At 38.9% G+C, this 17,742-nt stretch overlaps 2 protein-coding genes and 1 long non-coding RNA gene across 8 annotated transcripts; 2 read left to right on the top strand and 1 right to left on the bottom strand.

The window, feature by feature from the left end:
• Window positions 1-2,260: 2,260 nt before the first annotated feature.
• On the bottom strand, window positions 2,261-3,304 carry LOC125474325. The gene is made up of 2 exons (XR_007255879.1): window positions 3,025-3,304; window positions 2,261-2,709 (listed from the first exon to the last, which is right to left on the bottom strand). It is a non-coding gene; the product is annotated as an uncharacterized LOC125474325 (long non-coding RNA).
• A 108-nt stretch (window positions 3,305-3,412) lies between these two features.
• LOC125474192 lies at window positions 3,413-6,090 on the top strand. The gene is made up of 3 exons (XM_048577627.1): window positions 3,413-3,500; window positions 5,393-5,753; window positions 5,904-6,090. The coding sequence occupies exons 1-3, from the start codon at window positions 3,413-3,415 to the stop codon at window positions 6,088-6,090; spliced, it is 636 nt and encodes a 211-aa protein (XP_048433584.1).
• LOC103926973 (TMV resistance protein N) lies at window positions 4,360-16,265 on the top strand. 6 transcript variants are annotated; one of them, XM_048577830.1, is made up of 13 exons: window positions 4,360-4,744; window positions 4,936-5,039; window positions 5,393-5,749; window positions 5,904-8,463; window positions 9,004-10,108; window positions 10,400-10,672; window positions 10,783-11,346; window positions 11,425-12,042; window positions 12,162-12,247; window positions 14,634-14,939; window positions 15,023-15,106; window positions 15,438-15,683; window positions 15,909-16,265. In XM_048577830.1, the coding sequence occupies exons 4-13, from the start codon at window positions 7,940-7,942 to the stop codon at window positions 15,961-15,963; spliced, it is 3,861 nt and encodes a 1,286-aa protein (XP_048433787.1). In that variant the 5' UTR covers window positions 4,360-4,744; window positions 4,936-5,039; window positions 5,393-5,749; window positions 5,904-7,939; the 3' UTR covers window positions 15,964-16,265. The 6 variants fall into 6 exon arrangements, with proteins under 6 accessions (XP_048433787.1, XP_048433789.1, XP_048433786.1 ...); XM_048577832.1 differs by having other exon boundaries at window positions 5,370-5,749; XM_048577829.1 differs by having other exon boundaries at window positions 4,360-5,039; window positions 5,393-5,601; window positions 5,672-5,749.
• Window positions 16,266-17,742: the final 1,477 nt, after the last annotated feature.

Genomic DNA, 17,742 nt, shown 5'->3' with positions numbered 1-17,742 from the left:
GAAGGAAAGCGCAGCAAAGAGAATTGTAAGGAAGGTACATAGACATTTACTGCAAACTGCCAAGTAACTGATGCAATTATGAAGCACGAAGCAACTTGTTTATAAATCTCACCCAATCAGGTCATTTTTCTCTATCTTTCTCCTCTGTAAAGACCATGAAAACATGTATTTACGTCTCAATTTCATTGTTTCTAAGAGTAATATTGGAGGTTGGGGCCATGCTTGCTAGTTAGGGGTCTGTTTAAGATTGTTCATATGGCTCAAAGAAGCGGTTCATGGAGAAGCATACGCCATTCTTTTTTTCTTTTCGAAAAGCATCCTGAAGTGATTTTTTAAAATGTGCTTGAGTTTCTAATAAAAATTTCAATGTGGTTATATTAGAAGCACTTCTAGCTTAAGCACCTTCTAGAGAAGCCATGTCACGAGTCCTTAATTAAACATAAGTAACTTATCATCTTGTCAAATATAAATTAATGATTTCCAATTTGATCAGTGACATTAGAGAAATTTACATTTAAGTGTGTCTTACACACCATTAATTAGAGACATATCTTAGGGGATGGCTTGAGCCTTGAGTGTTCTATAAACCACCTCATTTCAAGGAAATTTCTCTCTTCACCTATCATAGATGTAAGTGTTCTTGCCTGTTACGTGTGAAAGAGGCAATCATGGAGCAACAAGAAATAACATTTTTCTCTGCAACCGGAACAAGCTAGCATCGGTTTTGACAGAACCCGTCACCAATGCATTAGTTAAAGGTACATCAGAGTTGAATCCGTTCCTAATAGCAACACCGTGCCCACAACTTCCAAGTCCAAAATAAAAACTGAGAACTAACAAGTAGACCTGGCATTTTGGATCCGACCTGTTAACCCGACCCGACCCGTTAATATTAGTATTTGAGTGGATGCTTAATGGGTCGGGTCGCTAATGGGTGAACCCATTAAATAACGGGTCACTTTGGGTCAACCCTTTAGCACCCGTTAGTTGAGGATGTTTTAGTAATTTCAGTCAAGTCTTAACAACAAAAAATAAACTCTATGCAAAAAAAAAAATAATAATAATAATTGTTAACGGGTGAAACGAATGACCCATTAGCTTAACGGGTGGGGTTCGGTGACCCGTTAGCTTAACGGGTTGGGTTTGGATGACCCGTTAATTTAACGGGTCGGGTTGAACCCGACCAAACCCAATAAACCCGACCCGTTTACAGGTCTACTAACAAACGTATCATCGTTAGGGTTTACGTGTTTGTGCAATAAGTGGTTAGAGCTATGTTGTACAATTGAGAACAAGAATTTTTTTTTAATTTTCAATTTGTCATATAAACTAATTTTCAACTTTTAACACTCAATCCACCCAATCCTGAAATGTTGGTATGTGTCTGCATGGGACGTGACGGGTTAAGTACCGATCATGTGAAGGGTGTGTTCCTTAACATATCTAATTTTTTTATTGGATGGGATGTAACTATTGTCATGGCAATATTGGATAGTTGCAAAGCAGATAGTCATAAATACTGATAGTACTATATCCATAAAAATTAGGGTGTTACCATATTTTGTAATAAATTTATGCAATGCCATATACATGTATATTCATATCGCTCCACGCATTTCGTTTCTCTATAATACTTAGGCGATGACGTGACTTGGCCTTGACTATCTGAAAGCCAAGCCGCACAGCCTGCTGCACTCCCTCTAGTCTCCCAACGCTAGTACCAATTATTGATGTATACCATCAGTTCCGCCCATGGAACCGCTATCACAGCCTCTTCGTCTTGCCCATGCTGCTCAAACCGCTGGAAGAACGAGGTGTTCCTGAGCTTTAGAGGCAACGACACACACTACCTTCACCGACCACCTCTCCATTGTGTTACGCAATGTCAGAATCAACACATGCATAGACTACCAGCTCAGAAGACTGGAAAACATACATAGTGAACTTGACCAAGAAATCAAAGGATCGAGGAATACCGTCGTCTGTCTTCTCAAAGAGGTACACGGAGTCCGGATGGTGTCTGAGGGAGCTGGCCAAGATCATGAGGCGCCAAGAAGATCAAGAGGGGAAAGTAGTCTTCCAATATTGTACGACGTCGACCCTTCTCAAGTGAGGAAACAGCGGTATTTTTGGAAAAGCATTTCGGCAGCATGAAAGGGATGAAGATCCAAATGAGGTCGAGTAGTGGAGAAAGGATCTTAAGGCTTCTGCAGATTTGGGTGGCCGGAATCTTAACAAACGTAGTCGATTCATGTTTTATCGCCAATTCATGTAATTAGTCCGCATCATCTATGTCATCAACGACGACAAGCACCTTCATTCTTCCAAGTCTTTTCTCTATCTCTTTGGTTCCTTCGGCAACATTGCTCACATTAATGTCCACCCGTTTCAAAACATCTCGAAGAAGTTCTTGCAGAGCAACCATACTTTTCTTTTTTACTCCTGACCTTTTCAAGGTAACATTGACCACTATAACAACGATGATATTCGCCACAAATAGCTCCTGCATGCGTTGTTTTACCTAACCTCCCATACCCCAAATTCCAATTATTTGAACGTTAGGTGAACCTCCAACATCTAAGTATTCAGAACTAAATTCTTGCACGCAAAAATCCATTCGAACTAGAGCACTTGACTTGTTTTAAGTCTGTTGTTTTCAGTAGTTCCCCGATTTCCCCAACAATTTTCTCGATAGACAATCCTTCACGTCTGGCAATTAAAATTCAAAATTATACAACAGTAAAATTCATCATGCAACTGCAACATTCATATGAACTAAATGCCTCATTCATGATGACCAGGATATTTTCAGAGCAAAGAAGATTTGAGTAAATTAGATTGATCCATGTGATTAACTAAGCTAAATTTCAACAAAGTGTCGAAGATCAAATTCTACTTTCTTACTTTTTAGTCATACTTCGAGTTAAATTTTGTAAAATGGAATTAAAGATGCAGAGACCGATGTATAAATAAATTAAACAAAATAATAAGAAATTTTTTAAGGAAGTAAAGAAGAAATTATACCCGTCCGCCGAGGTTTTAAGATTCTGGCCACCCAAATCTGAAGAAGCCTTGAGATCCTTTCTCCACTGCTCGATGTCATCTGAATCTTCATCCCTGTCATGCTTCCAAAATGCCCCCAAAACCACCACTCTGTTTCCTGACGTTAGAAGGATCAACGTCGTAGAATATTGGATAGACTATTATGCCCTCTTGGTCTTCTCGGCACCTCATGATCTTCGACAGCTCCCTCAGCCTCAGGCACCATCGGAAATCTGGGTACCTCTTGGAAAAGACGACGACGGCGATCCTCGACCGATCGATCGATTTTTTGGTCAAGTTCGCTCTGTATATTTCCCCCCTTTTGAGCTGGTAGTCTATAAACGTGTTGATCCCGGCATTGCGTAACGCAATGGAGAGGTGGTCTGTGAAGGTGTTGCGGGTGTCGTCGCCTCTAAACCTCAAGAACACCTCGTACATCCAGCGGTTTGAACTACCGTGTAAATGGCGCGAGGGTGTTATTCCCACAATTTAATGGGCTCTCATGGTTAATAAGACCCAGGTCGAATTTGGCTACTTACAGTTTTTGAGCCCATTAATTTCTATTGGGCCCATTAATCTCTCACGTCTTAATTTTATTATGAATTTTTACTTTCTTACTTCCAAATTCCAATGCATATATTTAGCACATGTGGAATTTATGAGAAGCTAAAGGAAAGACGAAACGAGAAAAAGATCGATTAGTCTCCTCAGTTGATTTGATACCTTATCTTCAAGAATTGGATTGCAAATTTTAATGCGTATGTTAGCACATATGGAATCGAAACAGGGTGAGTTTCATATTTAGATTTGTAATCTAATTCTTAAGGTGAAAATTACACATTGATAAAATAAAATTGATCATATGATTTACACATCAATTACAAGCTTCCGCATCTCTTTAGGTTCCACTGAGGGCCTTTGGTTTGAGTGTTGTGTAGGATGCGGCTACAAGGAAGATGATTGGCCTGGGGAAGCATCACGATGGTCTTTACTACTTGACACAAGACCAACACCCACATCTAGCCTACAACATCTGCAAACACTTCAACCTTTGGCACCAACGTCTCAGGCATCTTTCCATCGGACCGCTTCAGGCCTTAAATTAAACCGTTCTTGATATTCATTTTGATTCTAGTCATATATGTGAAATTTACCACTTTAAACCTAAAGTGGTAAATTGTAATTTATCCTATAGTTTAAACTACCTATTAAGGAAACTTTTAATTACTTAGTAACGAAACTTCAATAAATTAAAAGTTATGTAGAATACAATAAATTACACACAAACGAAACACACTATTGTCTGACGGAGACTAGTTTATCTCTGGATCCAGAAGACAAGACAGTAATATTCCACACGTGGAGAAGGCCAATAAATTAATCTCAACTGAACTCACTTCCCACCCACCCACCGCCACCGTTCGCTTCCATCATATTCCCAAATCTCCCCACCTGCATCCTCTCAATTTCATCCTCCTCTGCCTTGCTCAACTCTATCTGCTTTGCTCTTCTACTGATTTCCTCTCTCTCCCCCCAATTCCCAATCATAAATCTAATCCACTCCCACTGAAAGAGTTCTCATCAGTGGCCATTTTAAAATTGTGGGGTTGTCGGTGTGTGCCTCTGGGATTTTATTCTTTGCCCCCTAAACAAAAGGCACGCCCTATATTTGTAGGATCCTCAACCGTGATTCCGGAGATGGGTATGTTTTCTGAAACCTACAGTACGAAGCAAGTCCTTTTATTATAGAAAGTCTTCATCTTTCTCCCTCTTCAATCATACAAAGTCTCCTTACTTCGTTAGTTTTTTGCATTTTTATCTAGACCAAAGCTTCCATCTTTACTTCAAATGTAGTCCTACGAATAAAGGATACCCTTTGTTTTGGTTAATTAGTCAGCTGCGGATTTCGATTTGGATGCCAATTGGCTGATCGATCCAAAACATCTTTTTGTTGGTCCGAGGATTGGGAAGGCGCATGCCAAAGTGTACGAAGGAAAGTAAGTACAACGTCTGTGTTTGTTTTGTCTTAGATTCTGAAATTCTGGTCTCTCAAGTTTAGCAATTTAATATGATGTCTTAGATCTTGTTAAATATAAATGCAAAATTGAGTTGGGTTTTTGCAGAACTAATCAAAGATCAAAACTTGATTTGGTGTTGTGCAATTATGGTGTTTATGATGCCGAATATGTGTTTTTCGTGTTGAGTTACAACGATGATGTTCTGTTCTGTTGTGTTCTTAATCTGTTTGTTTGTTGCGTTTTGTTTCTGAGGTTGTATTTGTGATTACTAAATATCTGATGGGGGATTTTTAACTTTGTGATTCTGAGGTTGTTTTTGTTTCTCAATCAAGGGGGCTTGAAAGAGTCGGATGTGGACAGCTTTGTTGATGACGTCCTTGTGAATGACAAACCATGGGCTTCCGTAGTGCAAGAGGCGTTGACTGGCTCCCATGTATTTGTATGTGCACATGGTAGTCGAGATAATAGATGTGGTGTTTGTGGACCTGTCCGCATTGATAAGTTCAAAGAGGAGGCTGAGCTGCGAGGATTGACGAATCAGGTATTTGTTACTGCTTGCTCTCACATTGGAGGCCACAAATATGCTGGAAACTTGATTATCTACAGCCCAGGTTCAGATGGAAGCATAACTTTACAGAGATGGAGAAAGCGAAGCAGATCTAGCGAATTGGATATAACGGCATTACCCTGTATGTGTTTCTGATTTGTAATGTTCTTCTGATTAATTGTTGTCAAATTGTGTATTAAGCATGATCATACCTGTTCTTACTCAATTGCTATTGACGAAACTTACAGTTGAATCTTTAAATAACTGAACACGAAATTCAATTTCATTCCTTACAGGGGGCAAATGGGAGTATCTTCTGATGAAGCTGAAAAAATTAATGACCTGAAGCTTCCAAATGGAGGAGAAAGTAAGAAAATCAAGGAGAAGCCCCAAGAAAACAGCAATCAGATTCAGAAGAATGAGAACTTTTCAGGCTGTTGCAAGGGGCTAATAGTAATGGATTTACATGCTGCAAAGAAGTAAGTTTGTAGCAGAATGTGGAAGTGAGGAAAAGAAGCTAAAAGAAACCAGAGAGTCGTGTGCCAGGAAGGATGCCTTAGGGAGGCTGTCAAGCTTGATCGGGAACTGGGAGCAAAGCGATGTCCTCGCAGCTGCTGCCTTGGTTGGAGCAGTCGCAACAGCGGCAGTGGCCTATAGCTTTTATAGAAGGTCAGGCTGAAACATACTCTAATCCATGTCGGGTTTCTGCCACAGGTGTGGAGGCCTATAGCTTTTGTAGAAAGATGTTATAACGTCAATTAAATAAGCTCTTACATGAAAGGAGAACATGGTAGCTACACTAAAAACGTTCATTTTTGGAGGGTGGGATGATTTCCCGAAGCTAAGCCATATACAGTTACAAAAATATTCACTATTCCTTTCCGTAGTTGATTGCTTACACAACTGATGTGTTGTTCCAATATACTGTTGAATGGATTTGTTATGAGACTGCTTTGACGTGGTGTTTTCTAAGCTCTTGTGATTGTTTTCGATTTGCCTGCTGTTGATTCTATCAAAATTTATGATAATTTTTGTCAAAGAAGTCTAAATTTCAAAAGAGAGAAAAAGACGGCGTTCTCCTCGTAGATAGCAAAGCTCAGAGTTTGGTCGAGATCATCGTCCACTGCTGATCTTTGCAAGCATCTCCTCCACGCCTCAATACCGTTGTACTCATCCCATCAGCTCTTTCTCCTCCCCCACCGCCGCCCCCCCCGGCGGGGCGCCGCCGCAGCATCGATGTCCTGCATAATCTGCTCTATATCCTTATTCCTCGACCGCTTGTTTCTCGAACCATAATTGGAACAGTCTTTCAAGAGAAACAGCAACTCCTGTGCCGTGGCTTTAGCCGTCCACGTCCCATCCACGCTCAGCCGAAGCAGTCTGGGCATTGCTCTTCTCTCAGTATTAGTCCTCTGTACGTCTCTCTGCAGCTCTGACATATAGGCAGGAAGATACTCGCAGCGTGCTCCTTGCATTTCATCGATTCCTTTTCAATGGTCTCAACCAGCCCCCAGACTATGTCGCAAATACCTGCAGTTTCCTTGAGCGCAGTCTTCGATGAAGAAACAATGTCGTCAAGTAGTGTAATTGCCTCCTCAACTAGTTGGCTTGATTTTTCCAAGCCCTGGATTATTTGTTACAACGAAAACACTACGCCCGAAGAGACGGAGACGGAATAGTCCGATGGCAGGTTGAGAGGTTGTGTAGTGTGGCTATGCTGTCGAGTCTGGCTTGCACACCGATGCCTCCTGCATAATCTTGATCGAGAAATTCAACTACTGTTCCCATTGATTGGTAAAGTAAACTGGAGATGATGACTCTTCCCATTGATACTCTCTAGACTGACTCCAACGGTTGGAACTTGCTCTCCACCGAAGATTCTTATAACGCTGTCGTGACGTCAAGTCAACTGGTCAAAGTTGGCGGCAGATTTCTCAAAAAACTACAAAAGGAAGGAAATTGCATCGTAAACTGTGGTGGAAAAGCACTCACGCGTGTTCGACATGGCAGTGACATCATTGGACAAAGATTGTTTGCTTTTTTTATTTTCTATGTTCTTCTATTTGTGTAGTCACGATTAAATCATTTTAACATTTTATATTATTATTTATTTTTATCTTATTAATTTTATAAAAAAATAATATAAAATATTAATATAATTTCGTATAAAACAGGAAAATATGAAAGCACACGAGAAGTGATAGGCAGAAAAATCCTTGTCCGACATCATTGGCCCATGCAAAAAATTTAAAAGGGCCACCGACACTGGGTAATCTTAGGTTAGACTTGACTTTGGTTATTTGAAAGCCAAGCTACACTTCTACAGGCTGCAATGGATACCAGCAGCTCCGCCCATGGAGCCGCCGCTGCCGCCTCTTCGACTTCCTCGCGGAGCTCAAACCGCTGGAAGTACGAGGTGTTCCTGAGCTTTAGAGGTGGCGACACCCGCAAAACCTTCACAGACCACCTCTTCATTGCGTTACGCAACGCCGGAATTAACACGTTTATGGACAACCTGCTCACAAGGGGGGAAAACATACAGAGAGAACTTGACCGAGAAATCGAATTGTCTAGAATCGCCATCATCGTCTTTTCGAAGAAGTACGCGGAGTCCCGATGGTGCCTGAGGGAGCTATCGAAGATCATGAGGTGCCTAAAAGATCAAGAGGGGAAAATAGTCTGTCCAATATTCTACGACGTTGAACCTTTTCAAGTCAGGAAACAGAAAGGTAGTTTTGGGGAAGCATTTCAGACGCATGAAAAGGATGAAGATCGAAATGAGGTCAAGCAATGGAGAGAGGATCTTAAGGCTTCTGCAGAGTTGGGCGGCTGGAACCTCAAAACCACGGCCGACGGGTATACTTTTTTGTTTACTTCAAATTTCATATCACCATATTTCACTAATCAACCAAAGTTAAGATATTATACTTAAGGCATTGAATCTGATTTTATATGTGATGAGAAAAATTGGATCGTTGATCTCTAAACTATGATCGAACTGTAATTTTGGTCCCTACATAAAAATTTATTACAATTGGTATATGAATTTTATTAAAGGTAGAGCATTTGCATAAGAATTTCGGTCAAAATTAAGGAAGTGAAACGCCGGGTACATGCTTTGTTTTTTATGGGTGTGTGAAGGACAAATGCTCCACACTTTATCAAATTAAATACCAATTTTAATAGATTCTTAATTATATTACTGAAAGCTACAATTGCATAATAGTCCAATCACCAATGATCTAATGTATTCACATTATAATTAAAGATTAGATACTTGGTTGAATTGAGCTCAATTAATCCAGTGTATTCAAATCTGTTTCAATATGTAAATATCTAGTCATTATGAATAAGGCATTTAGTATGGCTCTCGTAATCTGGAATTTCTACTTATAGGTGTGAAGGGGTGTTTATTGAGAAAATTGTTGGGGACGTCAAGGGGCTACTGAAAACCACAGACTTTAAAGAAGCCAAGCACTCAGTTGGAATGGCTTTTCGTGTGCAAGAATTCAGTACTAAATACTTAGATGTTGGAGGTTCACCTGATGTTCGAATAATTGGAATTTGTGGTATGGGCGGTATAGGTAAAACAACGCTTGCTAGAGCCGTTTGTAGCAATAATCAGCATAGTTTTAGTCGTCACTGTTACCTTGAAGATGTGAGGAGTAAAAAGAAAGAGATGGTTAGTTTGCAAGAACAACTTCTTCGAGATATTTTAAAACAGCCTGACATTAAGGTAAGCAATGTTGCTGAAGGGACCAAAGAGATCAAGAAAAGACTTGGAAGCATGAAGGTACTTGTCGTGGTTGATGACATAGATGATGCAGACCAATTAGATGAATTGGCAATAGAACATGATTCATTTGGTCCAGGGAGCAGAATTATTATAACAACAAGAGATGAACATGTGCTGAATATACAAAAGGTGGATAAAAAATATAAGGCACAAGCAATGACAAAGAAAGAAGCTCTTGAGCTCCTTAGTTGGCATGCCTTTGGAAATGATCATCCCGATAAAAAATATATTGAATTGGCAAGAGATATTGTTGATTATTGTGGAGGATTGCCCCTAGCTCTGAAAGTTGTTGGTCGTTTGTTGGCTAAGAAAAAGAGTAAAACCATATGGAAAGGTACATTGGATAAATTGAGAAATATTCCAGATGAAAAAATTTATGAAAAGCTTAAATTAAGCTACGATGGGCTACCTGATGGTCATGTGAAGGGTGTGTTCCTTGACATATCTTGTTTCTTTATTGGAGTGGATATAAGTATTGTCACGGCAATATTGGATGGTTGTAGTCATTTTTCTGTAGAAGCAGAAATTACCACACTCTGTGATCGATGTCTCTTATATGTTGGTGAAGATAAAAAATTGAGGATGCATGATTTGATTCGAGATATGGGAAGAGAAATTGTGCGGGCAGAATCTCCTGTGGAATTTGGAAGACGTAGTCGATTGCGGCATAGTGAAGATGCAAAAATCGTGCTAAGGAACAAATCTGTAAGTACTTTTGCGATAAAAAGATGTTATGTTAAGTACATGTAAAGAAAGAGAAGTATATACGCATATCCGCATATATATATATATATATATATATATATATATAATGTATGCCGTACATAGTATATTTGAAGAAAAAGAAGAAAAGAAAAGCTGTCATCCACTGTAAATTGAAGGAGAAAATACATAATTATTTTGTTTGCCCTACCTTTCTAGTAGTTCATTCATCCAATTCACGGCTCTGCTTCGTGTGAATATTATCCTTTTCTTGTTTTTTTTTATCTCTAACAGGGAACAGGAGCAGTTGAAGGACTACGCTTATATTCTGATGACGAGCAAAGCTTCAGTACGGAAGCGTTTAAGAAGATGTGGTGTCTGAAATTTCTCATGCTGGAAAACGTAAAGCTGACTGGAAGCTACAAACATCTTTCCAAGGAGTTAAGATTGTTGTATTGGATTGGATTTCCTCATGAAGCCATACCAGCAGATTTTGATCAACGAAACCTAGTTTATTTAAATCTGAGCAACAGCAAGATGGTACGAGTTTGGGAGGATTCGGAGCTGGTACGATATAATTATCAATGTCCTTGTAAATATGAACATCAGTCATCGTCATGCATTCTCTCTTTTATTTATTTGGATTTTTATTATTGTTTTCTCTTTTTGAGTAACAGTTGCCTAAGAAGTTGAAGTTTCTCCATCTTAGACACTGCCATAACCTGACTGAATTACCAAACTTTTCAAAACTCCCGCATCTCGAGGTATTGGACCTCAGCGGCTGTAAGGGTTTGTGCGGGGGTTTCCATTTTTTAGCACAACTGAAGACGATTGAGGGATTAAATCTCAGCGACTGCAATATAACAGATGGTGCCGTTCTCGAAATAATTGGGACTCTATCTTCTTTAACAGCTTTACGTCTAAGTAGGAATGGTTTTAATAGGCTACCCATTCTCAGTGGCCTTTCTCAGCTTCAGAGTTTATATCTAGATCATTGCACAAACCTTCAGGCAATCCCAGATTTGCCGAACAGTTTGCTTTTACTGAAAGCGAATTACTGCACTGCACTGGAAATAATGTCCGACTTTTCAGAGATGTCGAAAATGAGGGTATTGGAACTGAAAGACTGCCGCAAACTCAAAGATATTCCAAACTTGGAGAGCTCATTGGACTACATGGATTTAATTCATATGGAAGGGTGTACCAGTCTCACTGATACTTTTAAGGAGAACCTCCGAACGGTATGGTACTCTCTCTCTCTCTCTCTCTCTCTGCTTTTTGTATTGTTGCTTATACTGACTTTGCACCCCATGTTGTAGAAAAATGCATTTGGTGGAATTTTTCTCTCCGGAAATGATATTCCTAACTGGTTAGCCTATGTCGCGGGAGAGGATAAAACTGTCAAATTTACAGTGCCGCCAAGTATTGATTATATAGGAGGGTTGGCTTTGGGCATCGTTTATTCTTCAGACAACTCCGACTCAACTGGGTCTCTATGCATTGATGTTGTTAATTGTACCCAGCGAACTAATTTTCGCAACTGGCCAATGAAGGCCACCGTAACTGCTTCCCATGAATATTATCTTTGGTTGGGAAATCTTTCAAACAAGAAGCTCAATCTGAAAGGCGGCGACATAGTTCTTGTAAAAGCAAAATTTTATGGAGGAGATAATAGAATTAAGGTGAACAAAACAGGAGTGGATATGGTAAAATGGGATTTGCCTGATGGTCTTGCTAATTGGGACAACTATAAGACTATGCCATATGAGTCTGATGAAGACACTGATGACGATACACAGTTGGACATTTGCCACATTTTCCTCTGCTACAAGACCTTCGAGGCTTGGCCGTGGTGCATCAAAGGCTCTGAGTCCGATCCGCTCCCTAAGTTCTTTGCTTCCGCTCTCAAAGCTCGCAAGAATGACATCACCTTTAAGGTCCGTTTTCCAGCTCAATTCGTCAGCGTTTCTGCCGTTTCTTATTTCCTGGAGCTACTGAGTTCTGGTGTTGAGTTGAGTTGACTCCGTTACTCATTTTTTTTCTTGGTTTTTTATAGACGTTGCTGACAGTAATTGAAGGACACAAAGGAACTGAGTTTTCTGACGGCGATGTGTTGATTTTCCCACAAATGATCAAATACAGGTAAATTCGCGTTGATTTCTTAAGGTCTTTGTTCTGTAGTTGCTTTAATTTTAATCCGAATTTATGGGATTTAGATAAATAACCAATGTGTGGTTAATTTTAATCCAATTCATAACGATGAACTGAAACCGCAGTAGAGTATTTCTTAACAATACAACAATAATAAGAATAAGTATATTAAGCAAGCTTGAGAGGTAAGGAAGAGAACAACAATGTTGCACTGGTGTAATCTGAAGCAATTACTTAAAACTATTCAAGATGGCACATAAAAGCTTAACTTGGTGGATGAAAAAAGTTCAAATGGTGGTTTGATTATGGAATACTGAGAGTGTTGTCTAACCTATAGCTACATAGAAGAATGCCATGTAAAATTGCTTACGATGGAGAGACTAAAACATGAGCCGACCCATGTTCCCACCCGAGTGCTATTAAAAAACTGAGTCATACTATTAAAACTAAGTCATATACTATTGAAACGAATTATTTCATTAATACAACCAACACTTCCAATATCAAAAGAGAAAGAAATAACAGTATACGACGCATTAGCCAAAAAGTGCCACATTACATACCATTAAATAACAGCAGCTAACTCCTGATATAACTGCTGGAAGAAAAACCTTGCCTGATGCAAAACAACAATTAAATCGAAAGAGTAAGTTTTAGTTATATTATGACTGACTGTTTATGTAAAAATGCTTCAGACCTAACTTTCCCTATCTGAAACTAAACGAAAATTGAGATGGATTCCATTTCAGGGGACATTCAGAGATCCCATATTTGAGACTCTACACTAAAATCATTTCCAAAGAAATTTTATCTGCATTTGAAACTACTTTATCTCATCCTCACTAAATCTGCCAGCACTGCATATTCTCTCGAAGAGTTCTCACCCAGCCGTGTACTCCATCACAATGGCTACATGAGGTGGTGTGAGCAGAACCAGCAAGAAAGACACCGCACTACTCTCAAGTCTTAAACACAAACCTCTATCAATTATCTCAAATAAGCCACTCTAAAGACTATTTCCACTTCACAGTAAAAACAAAGTGCAGGAAGTATAGCTCATATTTTTAGCTTACAAACCCTAAACCAAACGAGTAGAGAACTCAAACAAATGGAGAAGATTCTCCCAAATTGCTCTCTAACTCACAAACTCACAAATTGACTCTCACCAAATTGCTACACGAATGAGCCACACGAAATACACTAACCCTAAGGTCCTATTTATAGTGCATAGGACTTAGGTTACAATAAGAATCCTAATAGGAAGTAAATCCAAATCCTAATCAAATAGGTAATTAACAAAATCTCTCCACCAAGGAAACCAACTAAGAAGTCAAAATCCAAACCCAAATAGCACACCAAAACCAAATAGGTAACACAAAACTAATTTTTTGCACCGTCCTAATTTTGAAGTGGTGTGAGCAGAACCAGCAAGAAAGACACCGCACTACTTTCAAGTCTTAAACACAAACCTCTTTATCAGTTATCTCAAATAAGCCACTCTAAAGACTATTTCCAATTCACAGTAAAAACAAAGTGCAGGAAGTATAGCTCATACTTTTAGCAGAGTTATTTTGACAACAATTCTGCAAGTGGTGGATTGCCCCGGTGGGTAGGGCATTTCTCTTAGTCCTACTGCATCCCGGGCTCAAAGTCTAACTATCCCCCGTACCAGTTTAAGCACACCAGAGGCCAAATTTAGTGTTCTGTCTTCATCCACCCACCCTCAGCAGATACTTAAAATACAAAATGAAAATAGTTTATGATCACTGACCTTTTGGAATCAAATGATATTCGGATGCAGTGATCTGTGGTTCATGATTTCCCTTTGAACATGTTCATCTACCTGCATCACAAAATATTTAAAATTTAAAAAAATACAAGGTTTAAAGGATGAGAAATAAAGAAAATTCAGAAAAAGGGAAGATATGAGAGTTGAAGAAGACAGAACCAAAACTCGATGTCACCCTCTGCCTCTCTGCACAATCCCCTTGATGAAACCCACGCTGAATTGCAGAACACAAACGCCCCAAATGGTGGCCGTTGGATTAGGACTGAAGGGGCCAAAAGAGTCATGTGATCTTTCGGTGAAAACCAGCCCAAAACGCGTGAGAGCTGCACCCTGAGCCCAAATGCAGCAGCCCAACCCAGCTGTTAAGCACGGCCCACACTAGCACACAATGGCAAATCATAATTAATTCATAATCAAGGGCCCATTCCATAACCAACATGAATTTACTGACCTAAATAGATAATTAGATATGTGTTAGCTTCTGAAATTAGTTCTAGAAATTGAATTTAATGACTCAGTTTACGACTAATTCCTTGCCTGTAAATCCTATTTTGTGATTCTGAGGTTGTTTTTGTTTATTGATCAAAGGGGCTTGAAAGAGTCAGATGTGGACAGCTTTGTTGATGATGTCCTTGTGAATCACAAACCATGGGCTTCCCGAGTGCAAGAGCCGTTGACTGGCCCCAATGTATTTATATGCGCACATATGAGTCGAAATGAATGGAATCGTTATCGTGCATGTGTTCTCATTGATAAGTTCAAACAGGAGGCTGAGCTGCGAGGGTTGTCGGATCAGGTATTTGTTACTGCTTGCTTTCACATTGGAGGCCACAAGTTTGATGGAAACTTGGTTATCTACAGCCCAAGTTCAGATGGAAGCATAATAGACCATTGGTAATATCTGCATCATAACAATTTAAAATTTGTCGTATTGGGATCGATGAAGGAGTTTGAATATTATGTATTATTAATCGCAGGTATGGCTACATCTTTCCTAGTGATGTGCCGGAATTGCTTGATCAGCATATTGGGAAGGGAGAGATTAGAGAACGACATTGGAGGTTTGTATGTTTTTGGTTTTGCGTACTGTCTTTGGATGAAAATTTCACTAGACAGAAGCTTGTGTTGTCGTATTTTTCAATTGCTGATTATTTCTAGTCTTGTATGATAGATTTATTGATATAGAGTTACATTAACATGGAGTAACTTTTGTGGAGAAAGCACAAAAAAATTGGATATAATTGCATTACCCTGTATATGTTTCTGATTTGTAATGTTGTTGTGCTTTGTTATTAAGCTTGATCATACCTGTTCTTACTCAATTGCTATTGACGAAATTTAGAGTTGAATCTTTACTTAGCTGAACACGAAATTCAATTTCATTCTTTATAGGGGCCAAATGGGAGCATCTTCTGATGAAGCTGAAGAAATTAATGACCGTGAGCTTCCAAATGGAGAAGAAAATAAGAAAATCGAGGATAAGCCACAAGAAAATAGCAATCAGATTCACCAAGAAAAGGGCAATCAGATTGAGAATAGTGAGAACGGTGAAAGTGAGGAAAAGCAGTTGAAAGAAACCAGAGAGTCCAAACCATCACTTGTTTATGAGCCTATGGATATGCATGGTTCTGCAATCTGGTAGGTTTGTCCGTAAAAAGCAAGCTTCTCTTAATTACTCAAGCTTTTCTTCAGAAGTTATTTAAATTTTTTTTTAAAGGAACTGAATTATAATATTGATAGTTGACATTCTTTTCCATGCATTATATAATACCTAAGTTCCATAATACATAAATTTCAAAACTTAATTCACTTTATAATATATATTATGGAGTCTAAGCAGATCTTTTCATTCTCGTGTGCCAGCGCCTTAGATGATGCCCTTGGGGAGCTATCAAGAAGGATCCAAGACTGGCTATGAAGATGGATACGGATGCTGATACAACGATATGACACGACACAACACGGCGATACGGAAAATCTTTAAAAATTAAGATACGATATGCTATGGATATGGCAAATAAAAATGTTTATAGCAACAAAAATAAACATTTTAAAACATAATTCATCATTCAAATTCAAGTACATGGTTTTAATTAGAGGGAAGCTCTTTGTATTGTAGAAGAAATGTGAGAGTCGTATTCATGGTTTTAATTAGAGGGAATCTCTTTGTATTCAGCAACTTTTAATTATAGATGCCTCCTATTAATTTTCTCCTCCTCATTACCTTTTTTGAAAGTGTAAATGTATCCTAAAAGCCGGATATGTGTATCTTAAATGGAGGATACGCGTATCCATCATGTCAAATTCGTGTCCATCAACCAGGATACATGTCGGACGAGTATCTGAGAGTATCGTATCCAATCAAGTATCAGATACGGGATACGAGACCAAACAGAAGTGTCCGTGCATCATAGACTAGGAGTAAAGCGATGATCTCACAGCTGCTGCCGTGGTTGGAGTAGTGGCAACAACATTGCTGTTGCCACAACGGACGACAATTCTACCCGTTAAACCCAATAACCGTGGATAACCACCCAAATGGATTAGATTTGGGTATGAAAATTCGGGTATATTTTGGGTATGGGGAAAAATCATAAATATTATTTGGTTATGGTTTTAGATATGGTTATAGGGGTCTCCAATTTGTATCCGTATCCGAATCCGAACCGAATAATATATATAATATTAGAGTATTATAATATATATATATATATTCATTATTTACTGAATCCATTATCTTGAGAATACAAAAATTGCATTGTGTGAGTTGCATTTTGTACATAAGTTCAAAAGTTTAAATATGAATCAAAATCTATGAAATTCAATGGTGTTTAAGGTTCGACAAAAAAAAAAAAAAAAAAAAAAAAAAAAAAAAAAAGAAGGTACTTATGGAAGATATTAAAGATCAGCCAACATTATTAATGTTTAGCTTTAATTTTATGCTCTACAAGATCTTCTGCCTTTCTGTACAATCTCCTTGATGAGCCTCCCACCGAATTGCAGAACACAAACGCCCCAAATGGTGGCCGTTGGATTAGGACTGAAGGGGGCAAAGGAGTCATCTGATCTTTCGATGAAACCTAGCCCAAAACGCGTGAGAGCTGCACCCTGGTCCCAAATGCAGCAGCCCAACCCAGCACGGCCCACACAAACACACAATGGCAAACCAAAATTAATTCATAATCGAGGGCCCATTCCATAACCAACATGAGCAGTGCAATTTTATTTTCCTAGTTTAGACTGAAGTAATTTTTGTTTCGACTTCTCTTTTGATTACGAGATTGTGCTGAATATATTGAACTAAATAGATGATTAGATATGTGTTAGCTTCTAAAATTAGTTCTAGAAATTGAATTTAATGGCTCAATTTACGACTGATTCATTGCCTGTAAATCCCTTTTTGTGATTCTGAAGTTGTTTTTGTTTGTTGATCAAAGGAGCTTGAAAGAGTCGAATGTAGACAGCTTTGTTGATAATGTCTTTCTGAATCACAAACCATGGGCTTCCGGAGTGCAAGAGCCGTTGACTGGCTCCCATGTATTTGTAGGTGCACATGGTAGGTGCACATGTTGTTTGATATAGTTAAGGAAGGTGATGATCCAACTCTTCAACAGCCCATATCTTCGTAAGGATCATTTAGTTCAGTGTTTAAATTATTGACTCGTTATTTTTTTATATATTTTTTGTTGTTAGGTCA

This window comes from the organism of the source record quoted next, unplaced genomic scaffold (genome assembly GCF_019419815.1).
Source record: "Pyrus x bretschneideri cultivar Hongxiangsu unplaced genomic scaffold, Pyrus_bretschneideri_v1 Contig12, whole genome shotgun sequence".
Taxonomy (NCBI): Eukaryota; Viridiplantae; Streptophyta; class Magnoliopsida; order Rosales; family Rosaceae; genus Pyrus; species Pyrus x bretschneideri.
This window is presented reverse-complemented; position numbering and strand designations above follow the sequence as displayed.